General features: G+C 34.9%; 2 protein-coding genes and 1 long non-coding RNA gene across 4 annotated transcripts; all 3 read left to right on the plus strand.

Annotated features, from left to right (window-relative positions):
• Window positions 1-404: 404 nt before the first annotated feature.
• Window positions 405-14747, plus strand: LOC149734148 (uncharacterized). 2 transcript variants are annotated; one of them, XM_089880630.1, is made up of 14 exons: window positions 405-594; window positions 4417-4515; window positions 4978-5121; window positions 5574-5705; window positions 6207-6338; window positions 7008-7108; window positions 7616-7835; window positions 8216-8347; window positions 9039-9158; window positions 9701-9835; window positions 10185-10314; window positions 10818-12073; window positions 12154-12325; window positions 12579-14747. In XM_089880630.1, exons 1-14 carry the CDS (start codon window positions 522-524, stop codon window positions 12697-12699), a joined length of 2967 nt encoding a protein of 988 aa, XP_089736756.1. In that variant the 5' UTR covers window positions 405-521; the 3' UTR covers window positions 12700-14747. The 2 variants fall into 2 exon arrangements, with proteins under 2 accessions (XP_089736756.1, XP_089736755.1); XM_089880629.1 differs by lacking the exon at window positions 405-594 and adding an exon at window positions 3287-3959.
• On the plus strand, window positions 909-2770 carry LOC149734149 (uncharacterized). The gene is made up of 3 exons (XR_016385251.1): window positions 909-1099; window positions 1174-2095; window positions 2465-2770. It is a non-coding gene; the product is annotated as an uncharacterized LOC149734149 (long non-coding RNA).
• Window positions 14748-14897: 150 nt separating the features above from the next.
• LOC149734150 (uncharacterized) lies at window positions 14898-16483 on the plus strand. Its single transcript, XM_089880633.1, has one exon. The coding sequence runs from the start codon at window positions 15672-15674 to the stop codon at window positions 16341-16343; it is 672 nt and encodes a 223-aa protein (XP_089736759.1). The 5' UTR covers window positions 14898-15671; the 3' UTR covers window positions 16344-16483.
• Window positions 16484-17502: the final 1019 nt, after the last annotated feature.

A 17502-nucleotide genomic window follows, 5' to 3' on the forward strand; every position in this document is an offset into this window, starting at 1 on the left:
AATACTTGTTTTGCAGAAACTTGCAATAGTTGTTTTTTTTCACATAGCCCAGACCAGTCATAGAGCCCAGACTGAGTTCGTATATAAACGTGGGTTACCTATGTTTATATAGGGACTCTGGCCCAGACACGTGTGCCAAACTATATTTCCTAATGGTAAAGGTTATCACCGTGTTGTCTGCGTATTTGAAAATCTCCAGCGGTCTGTCATCACACTGCACCACAAACAGTTTAAATCTTTTTGAGTACATGCATAAGGTAAATGGAGAAAAAGTTGCAATAGAAGTTGCAAAGTGCGTATTTCCACTTACAATTTTAAGGGTCATGTTCCTGAATCCTGTCTATTTGTGATGACTGACCAAGTTTAATGTTATAATATAAAATAACATTCGGAATATGTTAACCACACAATACCATCTCTTTTTAGCCCCGCGAACAGGGGTATGTTTATATACGCACTTCGGCCAACATAATTGAATTGAATGCCGTGGTAATTAACTGTGTTGCTGCATATTGACCTTGATGCACAATCATGCTGTTTCTTCAGATGTTCCCTATCTTTTTAATGATGTTGCAACTCAAGCAATAAGTGAAGGTAAAAAGTAAGCTTTAAAATTCTTAATGTTTTAATTTGGACATATTTATATTAGTTATAGTTTTTTTTAATTTTGTCTTGTAGCTTGTGCAGACCTTTTTTACTTTAAAATACCGGAGTGAATATTTTTTCGCCTTCGAAATTACTTTACATCAAGCGAAATGTGTATTCTAAAAAGCAAGATATGTTTTTGCTGGTCTGTTTAAAATAAAGTCAAACGTCTGACACATGCTAACTCGTAACATGAGCTAATATTTGTTTTCACAATAGTGCGATAACAATTAATTAAAAACTATATTTAAGTTGATTTAATGATGTACGAGATACTGTCAGTACAGGAAAGCGGTATATAAAACATGAATTGAGGTACACCACACCATTAATGCCTACAGTTGGTTATATTTAGCAAAGAAAGTATATCTGAGATGTCTGCCATTAAAATTTTCCTGTGTTTGGTTATCCTTGGACTTCTCATTGAGTTGAATACAGCTTCTCGAAAAAATGGGTAAGTACAGCATATAAACTTTAGAATGTTGTTCATAATTTTAATTGTAATAATGTTTTACTTATTTGTTTTAGACAGAAACGTTTCAAACGTTCAGTTGATGCAGCAATGATGGAAATTGTCAGAGATGACGAATTTGCTCCTTCACAGTTTAAGTTGGGAAGAATAAAACGGGGCACAAAAAGCCGACGACGCAGAGTTTTCAGGAGGCGTATGTAAAAATAACCGGAGGATTTGTATTTAAATTAAGAATAACTGAAGCATTTGTAAATAAATTAAAAATACCTGGAGCATTTGCATTTAAATTGAGAATAACTGGAGCATTTGTAAATAAATTGAAAATGCCTGGAGCATTTGTATTTGAATTGAAAGTAACTGGGGCATTTGTATAGCAAGTGGAAATTACCGGAGCATTTGTATAAAGACAGTTGTTTAAAACGCGCTACAAGTAAAACTGCTTGAGTAACACTGTCAAATAGAAGTGTGGCCTTTACTCACATTCAGGGTAAAATGTACTTATTTAATTCATTGGTGTGTCTTTTTATCCTCTTGCTGTATTTTAGTGATTATGGGTACAATTGGAGATAATGGAGCAATTGTGTTTTATATCACAGCCCCCAGGCATGGTTGCAAAGAGTGGCATAGGCCTCACTTACGCAAAAATTTCATAAACAAAAATGATGTTTACCATTTGTTGTCAATTATTCAAAAAGGATGCCATGACAAAAACTATGACACCAATTAGTCAAAAAAGCACTAACCAAAAATAGGATATGATTCGCCTTTTTTAGGCAAATTTTGTGGGAGGTTATTTTTTCTCAGTATAGTATTGCAGGCATTATATAAGCGCCGGATTTGTGCAATTCAGTCATTTTTACCAGAAGATAACATAATTTGTTCTAACTAAATAATTGGAAACTTGAAGATGTCTGCCACTAAGCTGTTGTTGTGTTTGGTTATCCTTGGAGTTTTCATTGAGTTAAATACAGCTCTCCTGTAAGTATATGGGTATAGCATACTAATTTGTTATTCAAATTTAACTTTAAACAATCATACTTGATTATAATAGTTTTTATATGTCAACGCCCTGGCAAAGTGGTTAGCGCGCCGGCCTGTAACCCAGAGGTAATGGGTTTAAGGCACGTTGCTGCTACCTTTGTGGACATATGTGTCCTTGGGCAAGGAACTTAACGGCAATTGTTTCAACCCAGTGGTCACTAATGGGTTGTCCAAATTATCAGTCATACATAAAAATATTAAAAAATCCCAAGTAACTCGTACACTGACACGAGGTGTACGAATACCCTTGTCATAACAACTGTCATTTTCCGGCCACACTAGGATAAACTAAGTTACATTCATTAGATTTGGATTTTCTGAGAATGCGAAAGTAAAGGACATGGGATTGACTGAAAATGAAGAGGATGCCCCTCTAAGATTGAGAGCAAAACGATCAAACAGCAGAAGAAGACGTAGTATGGTTGGATATATAAAGGAACAACAGCAGTAAAGTTCATGTCAAAAAAAATTTCATGTCAAAAATTACATTATGCCAAAATATATACTGTGCAATATGATTTAAGTTTGACAGTACCATTTTGTATATGTTCGCAATCGTGTTCACTCTGCTGTGGTATTTAAATAAAACATGACCCTGCATTGACTCACTAATTAATGTTTACTTGCTTTTCTTTGTGTGGCAACAGAGAGGTATAAATTGAGTGTTTTTCATACACCAATAAAACTGGGGTTCGTCTGGCACCAATGAAACATACACCAATAAAACTGGGGTTCATCTGGAACCAATGAAACATACACCAATAAAACTGGGGTTCATCTGGAACCAATGAAACATACACCAATAAAACTGGGGTTCATCTGGAACCAATGAAACATACACCAATAAAACTGGGGTTCATCTGGAACCAATGAAACATACACCAATAAAACTGGGGTTCATCTGGCACCAATGAAACATACACAAATAAAACAAAATGTGTGGAAATATAGAACATCCAGTGTGGAGGTGTGGAAAGAATCTCTAAAGCATTGATAAGAGCAAATCAACTTCATTATATCGGTCTTTGATAAAAAAGGTGTGTTAAAAAAATTTACAAAGTTTATGGTAGTTAAAGCTTAGACTGTTATAGGTTAAAATGCCAATAGTACATATATTATATTTTATTATAATTACTATGGAACATATTATAACTTTAACTCATTCGGTGTGCTTTCAAAATAAAATCAATTTTGAAAACCATTCAGTGGCAACTTAAACTGCACTTATAGAAGTATAATTATATTATCGGAGTATTATATTCACTCAATGTTTGGGTTAGTAACAGGCGTGTCCAATTATTTTTCTACAATAACATTTTGTTGTCAGTCGCGCTATGATTGCCAAACAATAGCCAGGCCAGACTGCTTATAAAAAAGATGAATTTCACATAAATGCTGACAAGATAATGCTAGCCCATCCGGGGTGTGTTAATAAGGTTAATCACTCAAGGTATGGTAGGATGAACTTAAAAGATAATAACAATGTAACTATTTGATAAATGTACAGAGTAATGATGTCCATTTTTGACACATTACATCAAATCATACGCACTATTGGGTGTTTAACAATGATCATCTAGTTAAACATGTCAACCAGGAATTGTAATCAAATTTGGGTTATATTTGGGATCTTATAATTTCGTGGGAAAGTAGAATTGATGGGAGACATTTGCTCAAAGTCAAATTCATTCTGAGTTTTCCTCATTTCAAACTGAGCCCATGGTACAAGAGGGAAAAGTAATGCTGTTAGCTTTAGGGCTGGTGCTGTTAGTAAGTTTCTGTGCGGAGACAGAAGCACAGTGTAAGTTAAATTATATTTTATGAGTGTTAAAGTGGAGTATTATAATTGTAAATGTGTATATTTAACTCCTGGATGTCTGCCATAGCAACAATTATAGATATATATGTATAATCTGCAATTTTGCATATACAACTCTGTGTTAAAATCTGCTTTGCTATCTATTTTGCAGTACAATAAACGCGATTGAAATTATCAACAGGATAAAAATCAACAATCATCAATAAAAAAGTAGCAAATTGTATTGATAAAATTAAAGTTAATTCGCATTTGTTTTAAATTTCTACCTAGGCATTGTATAAGGGTGTTGGGGTAATGGGCTAAATTTGGCATTAATCCCAGGTCTCTCAAAATCTAACCTAATTCCCAGGGACCTTACCCATAGAGAATAGAAAGCATTATATGTTAGTTATGGTGTTTATTTAATTAATTACAATTAAAATAATTACTTTGATTGCAGTAACATTCATTATATCACTTCCACCGGGTGTCTCCATCACTCAAGTAAGCGCTTCGCTGGCAAACATTTCTTCCAATGGATCGGCAATTGCAGTTGAGGGTATCCAATTTTTGTTTTTAAAATTTTGTTAAAATTTGCAACATATTTTTAAAACTTTGTTTTGTGACTCGTGATTTTGTAGCTCAACATTAAAAAAAAAACATACTAAAATTAGGTTGTCACATGTATTTTTTTTATTTTTGTAGCCCCATAACTCTTTTTATTTATTGTTTTTTAAAAACATTTGTATTAAAAATTAGGTCAACACATTTAATAAAAAAATGTTTTGTAGCCCTATAATTTTCTGAACCAAAAAAATAGTGTAAATTTACATGTTTTATTCCATACAGATTTTTTCACGTTGTACGTCCAGCTATTTCTGTATTTTTTTGAAAAAAAGTTTGAAATTTTCGGAATTACAAGTTAATGTATTAAAAAAATTTGAAGTGCTGTTTCTGTATTTTTAAAAATGCTATTTCTGTATTTTAAAGAAGTTTGAAATTCAACAAATTTTACTTGCAGACAACAACGAATGTGACTCTTTTACAAGCCCATGCCATGAGTTTGCTACTTGTGACAACTTACCAGGAGTATTTGAATGTTTTTGCAAAGCTGGGTTCGTTCCAGAAGATCCTTTACAGACACGCGGTGACCTGGTTTGCCTAGGTGAGTCTTAAAATCTAAAACGCTGGATATATTTTTACTTTTGTGTTTCTTAATGGCAGTTGTATTCTTACCCAGTGGTAACTTATGGCGTATGGGTTGTTCAAGTTAGGCAAGATTCATAAAAAAATATTAAAAATAAAAAAACTTCTTTATATCAACCACAAAGTAACTTACTTGGTAACACGTAAGCTGGCACGAGTTATATTCGTGTGGTAACTCATAAGCAAGCCGGATAAGTATGAAATGTATCATCAAATTATAATGACTGTCTAAATAAGTTACATTCAATAAAAGCTTTACTTATATTTTTTAAATACATGAAAGACTACACAATTTATTAATTTGTCTCACATAAAAATTGCAGATATTTTTACATTTTTTTGTATATTATAAAATAATTGCGTATTTTATAATTTTTTTTACTTTTTTTATTATGACATCATAATTTCCAGATGTGGACGAGTGCTTGGAGTCATCTATATGTGACATCCTATCATCCCAGTGCACTAACACACCTGGTTCCTACTTTTGTGACTGCTTGGTTGGCTTTGAGCCGTTTCTTGGTGCAAACGATTCTTGTAGTGGTAAATTTTTGTTATTTTATGTTTTTAAAAACGAGAAGTGTTCTGTACCTTCTATTTTTGCGACAGGTACTTCACAACAGTACATACTATGATGGTTAACTCATTTGAGATTGATATAAGCTGATATTTCTTTATGACAAAGGCAGGGCACTATAAGAAAACATTGCCAACTCAGTGGTTACTAATGTGTAGTGTAGCACCCTGGGTGTTGAGGTTATTGGCTAAAGTCAGGTCTAAATCTCTGATTCTATAGCATGAAATGACCATTCATACCCACATAGAATAGAATGGGAGTAGAATAAAAAAGTGTAAACCTTTTGGTAAGCAAAATATTTTGAATTTCTTCACTACTGGTATAACTACCCTAAAACACAATTATACCATTAAATTATAGGTTTTCATGATACAGACTTTTGTTTGGGTAGAAACTGGCAAAACCAATGTGACTTCTATTTTACACGATTTTAAAATGACCATTTAAATCAATGATATTATTTTCAGATATTAATGAGTGTGACATTGACATATGTGACCACTATGGTGAACATGGGAAATGCACAAATACCTTTGGAAGTTATTTCTGCTCTTGTGAAACAGGGTATTATCTCCATCCCACTACTGGAATGTGTCAAGGTAAAATATACAGTATAACAAGTTTAACAAATAGTACCATAGAGTAGAGTATATGCCTTAACCATTTAATATTTAGAAAAGTACACATAGTAGGGTGGAGGAAGACGGGACACATTTTAGCACATAATATCTAAATATCTTGATTGTGTTTTAAACAATTAACAACAGTCTATGGGAGTTGAGACGATACAATTTTATACCTATTTGAATGTTCTTTGTTTAGTACAAAATGGGACAAGAAACTAGAACAAAAATGTGTCCCATCTTCCCCCACCCTAGTACATGATAATAAAACAATATTAGTTAAAACAATAAAGAGAAGAGAATAACCAACCAAACAACAATTTTTAAGCAGGCACTCTTATGCTTCTAGTATTGTTAAAAGTCTTTCGAAACATATACAATGTACCATCATCAAATAAAGTATAAAATAAGCATAGTATGCTTTTAATGACAATTTGTGTTGCTAGTTCCCTTCTCTTCGTTGTTTTATTAAATTATTTTGTTTTTGGTATTAAATTAAAAGATAAATAAAAATTAATGAATGGATATCGAATTCATATAATGCTATTACTTTAAAATTATATTTTATAAAGGGTGCAGCTAGATGTTGTAGAATTTGTTGTATTTTTTCTACATATGTTTTGCCATAACCTACTGTTTTTGCAGAGCTTTTACAGTGCACAGCTTTTGAAAATGTAAAAGGTTTGGTTTCAAATCTATTGAACGATATTGCTACAAATGGAAATGCATTGGATTCTGAATATCAGGTAAATATTGGTGCATTTTAGTGTACATTTTTATACCTGTAGTAATATATATTCTTGTTATGTTTATCAATGTATATTTTTTGGGTTTTTTTTAACTGTTTTTTTTTAAGTTTTTGAGAGTTTTTACCCTGAGGCCTTACCCATTTTTAAGAGTTTTTAGCCGGGCCTTACCCAAAAATATGAACATATTACAACTGATATTCTGGTACTTCTGCTACCAGGCATAATGTAAAAAATCTTTTAACAGCTCATCTGGTATAAAACATTAGTGTATTTCCAGCGTTTAGTCTGTCATGCGGCAACTCAAACGCTCTGGACTAAGCATTTTAAGATTTTAGCATAATATTTTGCAGTTTTTTTGTTATATATTTTTTTAGGCAGTATACATCATTCTCTGATAAGATCTTGCCCGATGCCAGACCAAATGTCTGAAATGTCCTTTTTGTTTTGATACCAGATGAGCTGTTCAAAGACTATTTATATTACAACACTTTTCCGTTTTTACAGAGCACTGCTGCAGCTTTATCTTTATCTGGCAGTCCGATATTCAACATTATAACGCCCCAAAGCTCAGTTACAGAGTTATACGGCGGTCTAAATGATGATTTTTTCGATCTTTTGCGTACATACCTTCCGTGTGACTTATCTGCTACATGTAACATTGGAAACACAAGTTACATTTGTGAATGCCTCGATGGGTTTTCGGGAGATGGCTTCAGTTGTTTAGGTTTGTAAAATTATGTAGTAGGGTGGGGCAAGACAAGACACCTTTAGCACATAATATCCAAATATCTTGATCATGTTTTAAACAAATAACAAAGGTCAATGGGAGTTTGAGGATTTGGTTTTTTAATTCTTTCAATGTTCTTTGTTTACTACCAAATAGGACGGGGAAATTGAAAGAAAAGTTGTCCCATCTTCCCTCACCCTATTATACTCTTTTGTTGGAAATAACATCTTATTTCGATACCAGATTTTTTAAAATTATATATATTGGTGCAATTTTTTTTGTCTGTGTTTTATAAATAAAGAATACATGTTGTCCAAAAAAGATTTTGTCTATTTTATGTTACTGTTAGATTTCCTTACACATTTAAATTTTTTCAGACAATGACGAGTGTGCTATGGGTCTTGATAATTGTGACAGCTCTACTGCTACTTGCACAAACACTATTGGATCTTTCACCTGCAGTTGTAAACATGGATACATTGGCTCTGGATTAGTAGGGGATTGTCAAGGTAATAGTATACTTATGTAAGATTAAGGGTATAATGTTGTACAGCATCAGTCTGTGCTGTAGCACAGTTGGTTAACGTGCATGCTTCTAAACCAGAGGTAATGGGTTCAAGGCCTTGTGTTACTGCCATTGTGGGCTATGTGTTTTTGGGAGAGACACTTACAGCAATTGCTGTGACTAATGGGTTGTTCAAATTATCAGCCACACATAAAAAATCCACAAAAAATAATCACTCACAGAGTAAAATACTTGGTAACTCGTAAGCTGGTGTATGAAACAGAACACACGTGTTATAACGACTGACAGTTTCCGGCCATGTGAGGATAAACTAAATTACATTCTTTTACCTATAGTTTGGCTACTTTAGCATAGGGTGCATGAAACAGGACACCTGTATTATCTTGAGGTTAAACTATCTTTACTTTTGTTCTAATTAAAACTTTGTTTATTAATTAAATAGATTACACTGTTTGGTATATTGGTCATGCCTTTTAGCTTTGTTCTTGTGTTTAATACGTTCTGTCCTTTTACAATATTGCATACTACTCTGACTTTTATTGCTCTGACTGCAAAAAAACAAAATAAAGTCATTTACTCATGAAAGTAATAAGAATTTTTTCAATCTTTAAAATGTATGAGATTTTAGACACTTAAGTTTCATGTAAATACTCTCTTTATTTATATATTGCCAGATATAAACGAATGTGAAAATGCTGCTACATGCGACAACCATTCCAACTGTACCAACACTGCTGGAAGTTTTATTTGTTTGTGTCATGAGGGCTATACTGGTGATGGGGTCACGTGTCAAGGTAAAATCAGTGATTTTTTTATTGTGGTGCATAGCTTGCCAAATGATAGTGGTTTACGCATCTGCTTCAGAGGTTGCAGGTTCAAGGCTTGGTGTTGTTGGGTTTGTGTAATTACTCTAACCCTGTAATCTCCTAAAGTTACATATGTCATAACTCCTAAGCAGGCACCGGATGTATGAAACAGAATACTAATGTTGTAATAAACCACCATGCAAGGATAAATAAGTTACATTCATGTATTAAGTAAGAGATTGACGAAGCCATTTAGTCATACAACCTATGCACTGTTTTTTTACATTCATTCATTCATTGTTGTTGGTATGCTATCATTGTGGGCTTATGTGTCCTTGGGTAATGGATTGCCAAAATTATCAGCCACACATAAAACAAATAAAAAATTACACACAAAGTTACATACATGGCAACTCAGAAGCTGGCACAAGGTGTATGAACAACGGATGTATGAATACCCGTGTTATACCGACTGTCCTTTTATGGCCACGAGAGGATAAAGCAAGTTACATTCATTTATTCATTCATAGACCTTGATGAATGCAACTCTAGTGTCCTAAATAGATGTGATGCGATTGCAAATTGTGTGAACTATGAAGGAGGTTATAGCTGTACATGTACATCTGGCACTATAGATGTGTTAGGTGATGGTAGTTTTTGTGATGGTAAGTTTTTCAGTTTTAAAAGAGAAAAACTTTCATTTTATAAAGACTGGTAAAACTGTTTTATTTTTTTTTCGACAAGATGTTGCTCCAACTTAAAATTCTAAAATGGGTTGTCTAAACTGTCAGCCAAACAGAAAAATAATCACCTACAAAGTTACACACATGGTAACTTTTTAGTGGGCATTGTCGTTGCACTGCCAGGCAAGGATAAATAAGTTATATCTCTTTATGCCTATTATATAAGTAATCTAAGGGTAACAGGTTGCCTATCTTAAATCCTTGATTCTCTTACAGGAACCTCACCCATATAGAATAGTTATATCATTAATAACATTCAGTTATTTATCAGACCAAGAAGATGAATGCATACCATCATTGGAAGGTGACCAACTTCCTTGTGAAATTAATCCAACTTCATTATCATGCAAAATACAAACCAACTTCCCAGAAAAAGCAAGAATTCTCTTTAAGTCTTTTAGGTATGGTAATTGACTAAAAATTCGCGAAAAATAATCACAAAGTAACATACTTGGTAACTTGTAAGCTGGCAGTAGTTGTATCAAACAGAACACCCGTGTTCTAACAACTGTCGTTTTCCTGCCGAGATAAAGTAAGTTATATTGATTAATTCATACTGCTGTTCACCTATTTCATGATATAGCTGCATCCTGTATGGCTTATTTCTAATCTGTAAGGAGAGCTTAAGAGCATAGGACCTGGGATTTTCACTTGCGTTTTTTGTCGACCTGTTATTTAATGTCTTCAAATGCTTAGTAACTTAAGTGCTGTTTTTTTATGTTAAAATAATCCCACAAAAGGAATCACCCACAAAGTTACATACTTGGTAACTCGCAAGCTGGCAAGAAGTGTATAAAACAAATCACCTGTGTTTAACGACTGTCGTTTTCGGCCACCTCAAATATAAAGTTACAAAATAAAAATGTTAAACCTGTATACTACTCACACAATTTCACACCTGTAGATCCATGTTCATGGTTCCGAGTGACATACGAGACGTGCATTGCTCCGATGGGGGATTATCCACTACTTCTTCTTCCATCTTTGGCGGAGGATTCTCAACGGAAAGTTTAGAAGCCTCCCTTCCTCCAACAGAAGCTACAACTGTAGAACTTCCGCCCGAAGAGGATTTTGAAGATGACCTTCCTCCTGGAGGAGAGGACCTTTTTACAACTCCTCCATTACCCCTGGATCCTGACGATGAATTGTCTTCTTCCTCTTCTTCTTCATCTTCTTTCTCTTTAGTGGGAATCTCGTTTTCAACAGAAAGTTTAGAAGCCTCAGTTCCACCAACAGAAGCTACAACTGTAGAACTTCCACCAGATGAGGATTTTGAAGATGACCTTCCTCCTGGAGGAGAGGACCTTTTCACAACTCCTCCTTTACCTCTAGATCCTGACGATGACTTGTCTTCTTCCTCATCTTCTTCTTCCTCAGGGGGTTTCTCATTTTCAACAGAAAGTTTAGAAGCCTCCCTTCCTCCAACAGAAGCTACAACTGTAGAACTTCCACCAGATGAAGATTTTGAAGATGACCTTCCTCCTGGAGGAGAGGATCTTTTTACAACTCCTCCATTACCCTTGGATCCTGACGATGAATTGTCTTCTTCCTCTTCTTCTTCTTCCTCAGGGGGTTTCTCATTTTCAACAGAAAGTTTAGAAGCCTCCCTTCCTCCAACAGAAGCTACAACTGTAGAACTTCCACCAGATGAAGATTTTGAAGATGACCTTCCTCCTGGAGGAGAGGATCTTTTTACAACTCCTCCATTACCCTTGGATCCTGACGATGAATTGTCTTCTTCCTCTTTTTCTTCTTCCTCAGGGGGTTTCTCGTTTTCAACAGAAAGTTTAGAAGCCTCCCTTCCTCCAACAGAAGCTACAACTGTAGAACTTCCACCAGATGAAGATTTTGAAGATGACCTTCCTCCTGGAGGAGAGGACCTTTTCACAACTCCTCCATTGCCCCCAGATCATGAAGATAATTCTTCTTCCTCTTCTTCTTCTTCTTTCTCTTCCAGCTTTTCAGAAGGATCCTCGGATGGGGATGACACCGCTTCAACTACAACTACAACAACAACAACTGAAACAACAACACCAACTACAACAACAACCACAACGCCTATAGTTACAACAACAATACCAGAACCCTTTACAACCACACCATTTGGAAGCTTTTTCATTGGTAAACGGCGAAAACGCAGCGTTCAGCCACAGCAAACTGGTAATACTCTGGTCTATGTAAACAGTACTATTTACACGAGCATGTGTGACTCTGTGCCTATAATTTCACTTTTTTTTAAGGCAACAGTGATAGGCGCTATCTCTGTCCTGAGGTTACTGGCGCCACCCCCAGGATGACGGTTTGGAATACGTCTGGTCAGCAGGTGGAGCTGTTTCATTACGGCGGCAGATTCCAGTGGTATGCTGAAGTAAAATGCGACCCAAGCGCTTGTAATAACAACAATGTTCTTGGGTGGGTAGCCAGTAATACTTAGGTATAGTAGGGTGGCAAAAAATGGGACACCTTTTTATTCTATTTTTGTCCCATTTGGTTGTAAACAAAGAACATTCAAAGAATTACAAAACCGTACCGTTGTTAATTTATTAAAACACGGTCCGGATATTTGGATATTAAGTGCCAAAGGTGTTCCATCTTACCCCACACTACTATACATCATACATATGTCTTTTTATTTTCCAGATTTACCAATTTTTGTATTAAACAGATGCACTCAGCGGTACTCCAAACAAAAGGCTGCAGTTATTGTTCAGACAGGGGCTAGTATTGACGTCATTATTGATGACGTCATGATCGAGAGTTCCTGCGCTCCGAGCTTACCGTACTAAACAAACTGTATCGTTCTCTTAGTTTAGATTTTTAGTATACTCAAATCGTATATTATAGTTATTAATAGGAGGCCTATTTACCCTTAGACGTGTGCTAACTTATAGGTACTAGTAGCTGTTAATAAAAACTGCACATAGTGTATTGAACATAATGTCTGTGCCGAATCTTGTCGAATTTAGCGACTCGTACGCGAACACACATTAGGAACATGAATGAAAGTAATACCTAATGACTTCTTATTAATTAGGCGGAGTTTAAGGTACGCACAGTCTAAATAAACTGTATAGGACCACTATATAATGTCTAAATTATAAGGCAGAGAAAGTAAAATACCCTTTCAGCTCTCGCCTTTCGTAATGCGCTTTTCATCGTTTATTATCGTTATTGTAACATGGTCACATTTGATTATGGTGTACTTCTGCATATAAGGGAAAATCTTTGGCTGGTTCCTAATGAAAAATTTGGGTTCAAAATGTTTATTATACCCCAGTTTTTAAAAACAATAAACAGCGGGTATCAGTGAGACCTAATGAGCATTTTGGAGCAATGATTTTACTGGTCACCAACTTAAAGATTACCGTCTTTAAGTAGACCATATAATTTGTCCAGCTACGTTAAGGTCAATGTAGGAGTTCGTATCGCTTGAGGGGTTCATTGCCCGATGACGCATTAAAATGTGGCAGGAAAAATAATAAAATATGATATCAAGCAAAGAAGGGAAGGATGTCTGGCTATAGATATCAAGTAAAGTTCGGTAAACAACACCAGGATAGTTTGTATCATTAGAATGATGTTCGCAAAGGGGTTTTGTTTTAGTCTGTTTTTTTGACGAATCTAAATTTATTGTTTGAACACGTGTTTTTGTTAAAGTTTATATAGTAGAGTAGGAGAAAATGGGGCACTTTTAGCACAATATTCTAATATACCGGTCGTGGTAAAGAATATAACATAGGCCTACATGAGGGTCGTGAGGATACGGTTTTATAATTCTTTAAATGTTCTTGTTTATCAGCAAACAGAACGAGAAAGTAGAGTGAACAGTTGTCTCATCTCCCCCCACCCTGTTATACCATTGTGTAGTTGTTTCTACACTGGTCATATGAGTTCTTTCGCCCTGCATGGTTTTTTAACGTTTAAACGATCGCACAATATCTAAATAGGGCAAAATATAACCGTATTACTTCTTTAGGCGTATGAGAACAGGAAACGGGCTATAATAACTTTAGTATATATATACAACCAGATGGCCAGCCATACTAGTTGCAAACACGCCCTTTTTAATATGAAACTTTATTAATTTTAACTTTAAAATCTACCAATACATTTGCGCCGATTTATGGTCACTACAGGCACAGTAGAAATATATTTTTGGCGTTATTCAGTTTTATAAACTAGTTCACTGCGGGGAAATTAATGGAATAATGTAAACTCCAAGTATAAGCTAACCGTTAAGACAGGCAGGCAACCACAGAGAAAATTACAGGCAACCAAAGCAAAGTTGAAAAAACAACCCTAAAGAATTAAACCAGTAAAACTTACGAAAGTGTTTTAGATAAAGAGTTAACAAATCAGTTTGCCCATAGTCCCAGGCAAAAATCACACAGGAAATGCATTTTTTAACTTACATATACATATATACACACACACACACACATATATATACAGAAAGAAGAGGTATATACATATATAGGAAAGCGTGTTCATTATAGTAACATTATAGTATAAAACACATTTTGTATTTTACAATATTGTAAGGCAAAAGTTTGACTAATAAAATGACAAAAAAAAAATTGTTTTCAGTGATCAGCACATTAAGGTTTAAATGTTGCTGTTACATTTAGTAACCGTTGCTTTGCACGTTTTATTGTTGCACGGCAATGTATCAAATGCAAGACCAATTTTCAGTGCCAGCAGTGATCAGATTTTGAACAACAGAATGAAGAGGTCGGAGCAATCGAGTGTTTTGTTAGAACTTAACAGCAACATGGTATTGAATGGGGAGAGTCATTCACCTTTGGAAACACTTCGAAAGAAGAGATCAGAAGAAGCTTATCGTCCTCCCATTTCTCCCACGGGTCTTGATAGAAAGAAGAGATCAGAAGAAGAAGCTGATCTACCTTCCGTTACTGGCCTTGAAAGAAAGAAAAGATCGATCGGAATTTTTTCTTAAAATACAAAGTCCTTTGAAATGATATTTATAGACTTTGCTAAAATATTCGTCCGCAAATGTTTTGCGCTTGATACAGTCATTGGTTCGAGGTAGCAGAGGAAATGGGTCACAGAACAAATAAACAAACAGATTGTGCTGAATCTGGGGAGAAGCAAATTAATTCATGATTGCCGGAACTATATATATGTCGGTGACGAAGCTCAATATCAGTATATGGCTATTCTGTTCATGGTAGTACGGAGAGTTTCTTCTAAAATCATCGTCCAAAAATATAATATATTCACAATCTGCACTCAAAATAGTCACAATTTCATGGAAACGTAGAAGCACACAAAACAAACAGACAGACTGATTGTGCGAAGCAACTCAACTCATGATTACCGGAACCATATGGTTATGATTGAGAGGCTCACTAACAGTATATGACTATTCTGTTTATTATAGCAGCAAACCTAATAGGAATGACACATCGTCTAGTTGCTTATAGGTTTATTTTATTTCAATAGACATACTGTTTTAGTTTATGTATAGTAAATATATTCGGATGACAACTATATATTAGCTATATTTTTTGGTTATATTTTGAAGTTGTTTTGTTATATTTTGAAGTTTTCAAAAACACGAAAACCGTGTAGCCTACTGCAGCCGTTTTAGGTAACTGAGCGGAAAGGTGCACCAAAACCTTTTCAGCTTTACTTTTGCTGTAAAGTAAAACACTTCGCAATAATTTATCGGAGTAGTACAATTACATAAGTGACGTACGAATTTGTTTAATTTAGTGATCAACAGAATTAATTTGACATGTTGCTGTTACATATAGCAGCCGTTGCTTTCAACGTTCTATTGTTGTGTGGTGATGGATCAAATGCAAGACCAATTTTCAGTGCCAGCAGTGATAAGATTTTGATCAACAGAATGAAGAGGTCGGAGCAGTCGAGTGTTTTGTTAGAACTTGACAGCAACATGGTATTAAATGGGGAAAGTCATTCACCTTTGGAAACACTTCGGAAGAAGAGATCAGAAGAAGCTTATCGTCCTCCTATTTCTCCCACGGGTCTTGATAGAAAGAAGAGATCAGAAGAAGAAGAAGTTTATGGCCCTCCCCAAGGTCTTGATAGAAAGAAGAGATCAGAAGAAGAAGAAGTTTATGGCCCTCCCACTGGCCTTGATAGAAAGAAGAGATCAGAAAAAGAAGAAGTTTATGCCCCTCCCAATGGTCTTGATAGAAAGAAGAGATCAGAAGAAGAAGAAGTTTATGGCCCTCCCAATGGCCTTGATAGAAAGAAGAGATCAGAAAAAGAAGAAGTTTATGGCCCTCCCAATGGTCTTGATAGAAAGAAGAGATCAGAAGAAGAAGAGGTTTATGGCCCTCCCAATGGTCTTGATAGAAAGAAGAGATCAGAAGAAGAAGAAGTTTATGGCCCTCCCAATGGTCTTGATAGAAAAAAGAGATCAGAAGAAGAAGAAGCTTAGAAGAAAAGATCCGAAGAATATCGGATTTAGTTTTCACGTTGGAAGATACATTGATAACCAGGATAATAAACAGAAACCCCTTTTTGCTTTCTTTGTTTGACTGTTTTATTATTCGGAAATAAAAGAATATAATTCCTTGACTATCGGTAATGTTACTTTTGCAACTATCACAAATATAAGATTTCTATTTTTCAACTAATAGATGGGTCATACTTGACTAAGATGGTATGTTTTGGATTAAACAGAAAGGTGCAAATGGGCTACAAATTATCGTAGTCAGAAAGAAGACATCAGAAGAAGAAGTTTACACACCTTTCGTGTGCCTTAATAGAAAGAAAAGATCAAAACTAGACCACATTTAGTGTCAATAAAGAAGATTTTTTTGCGTATTACAGTTACTAATTTAAATAAAGTACATCAGCAGACATGGTTTCGACGCATGTTTTCTTCTTTTTCCCTCCTAGCAAACGAATTCTTATTTATATTAGTTTAGAGTTTGCTTTGGGATTTATCTAACCGTAGAAAGTATTAGTTACATAACAATAACATGAACAAAGTAAACGTACCACATCGGCCGGTGCAAACATTAATCAACAGTAACGTTTAACACGATAGCCTGAACTATTAAATACGTGTTATCTTAAAGCCTTGGTAACTAAGATAAATGTAGGGACTTTGTATTTACCATGTGATTTAACCCCTATTGGTCGCAGGAGTATTCCTGTTCCGCGTGATTTATTAACGGTTGTTGAAAACATACAGAACATTGTTTCAGTACCCAGAAAGTGGCAGTATATAGCCATATTGTTTCTTTAGAAGACGCACGAAAACAGGAAACATCGGACTATATACAATAAGTCGGCAATATGTTAGTTAGGTAACGAGCATTCTTTAATGTTCAATATGTTTTGTATATAACGTTAACTTTAAGTGAACTTTATATAAAATCTAAACACTTCACCACAAGCTGGCGTATAATGTGAGCAGGTATAGTAGGGTGGCAACAAATGGGACACCTTTTTATTCTATTTTTGTTCCATTTGGTTGTAAACAAAGAACATTCAAAGAATTATAAAACCGTACCGTTGTTAATTTATTAAAACACGGTCCGGATATTTGGATATTAAGTGCCAAAGGTGTTCCATCTTACCCCACACTA

Source organism: Ciona robusta, chromosome 7, assembly GCF_009617815.1.
Source record: "Ciona robusta chromosome 7, ASM961781v2".
NCBI classification, from domain to species: Eukaryota; Metazoa; Chordata; class Ascidiacea; order Phlebobranchia; family Cionidae; genus Ciona; species Ciona robusta.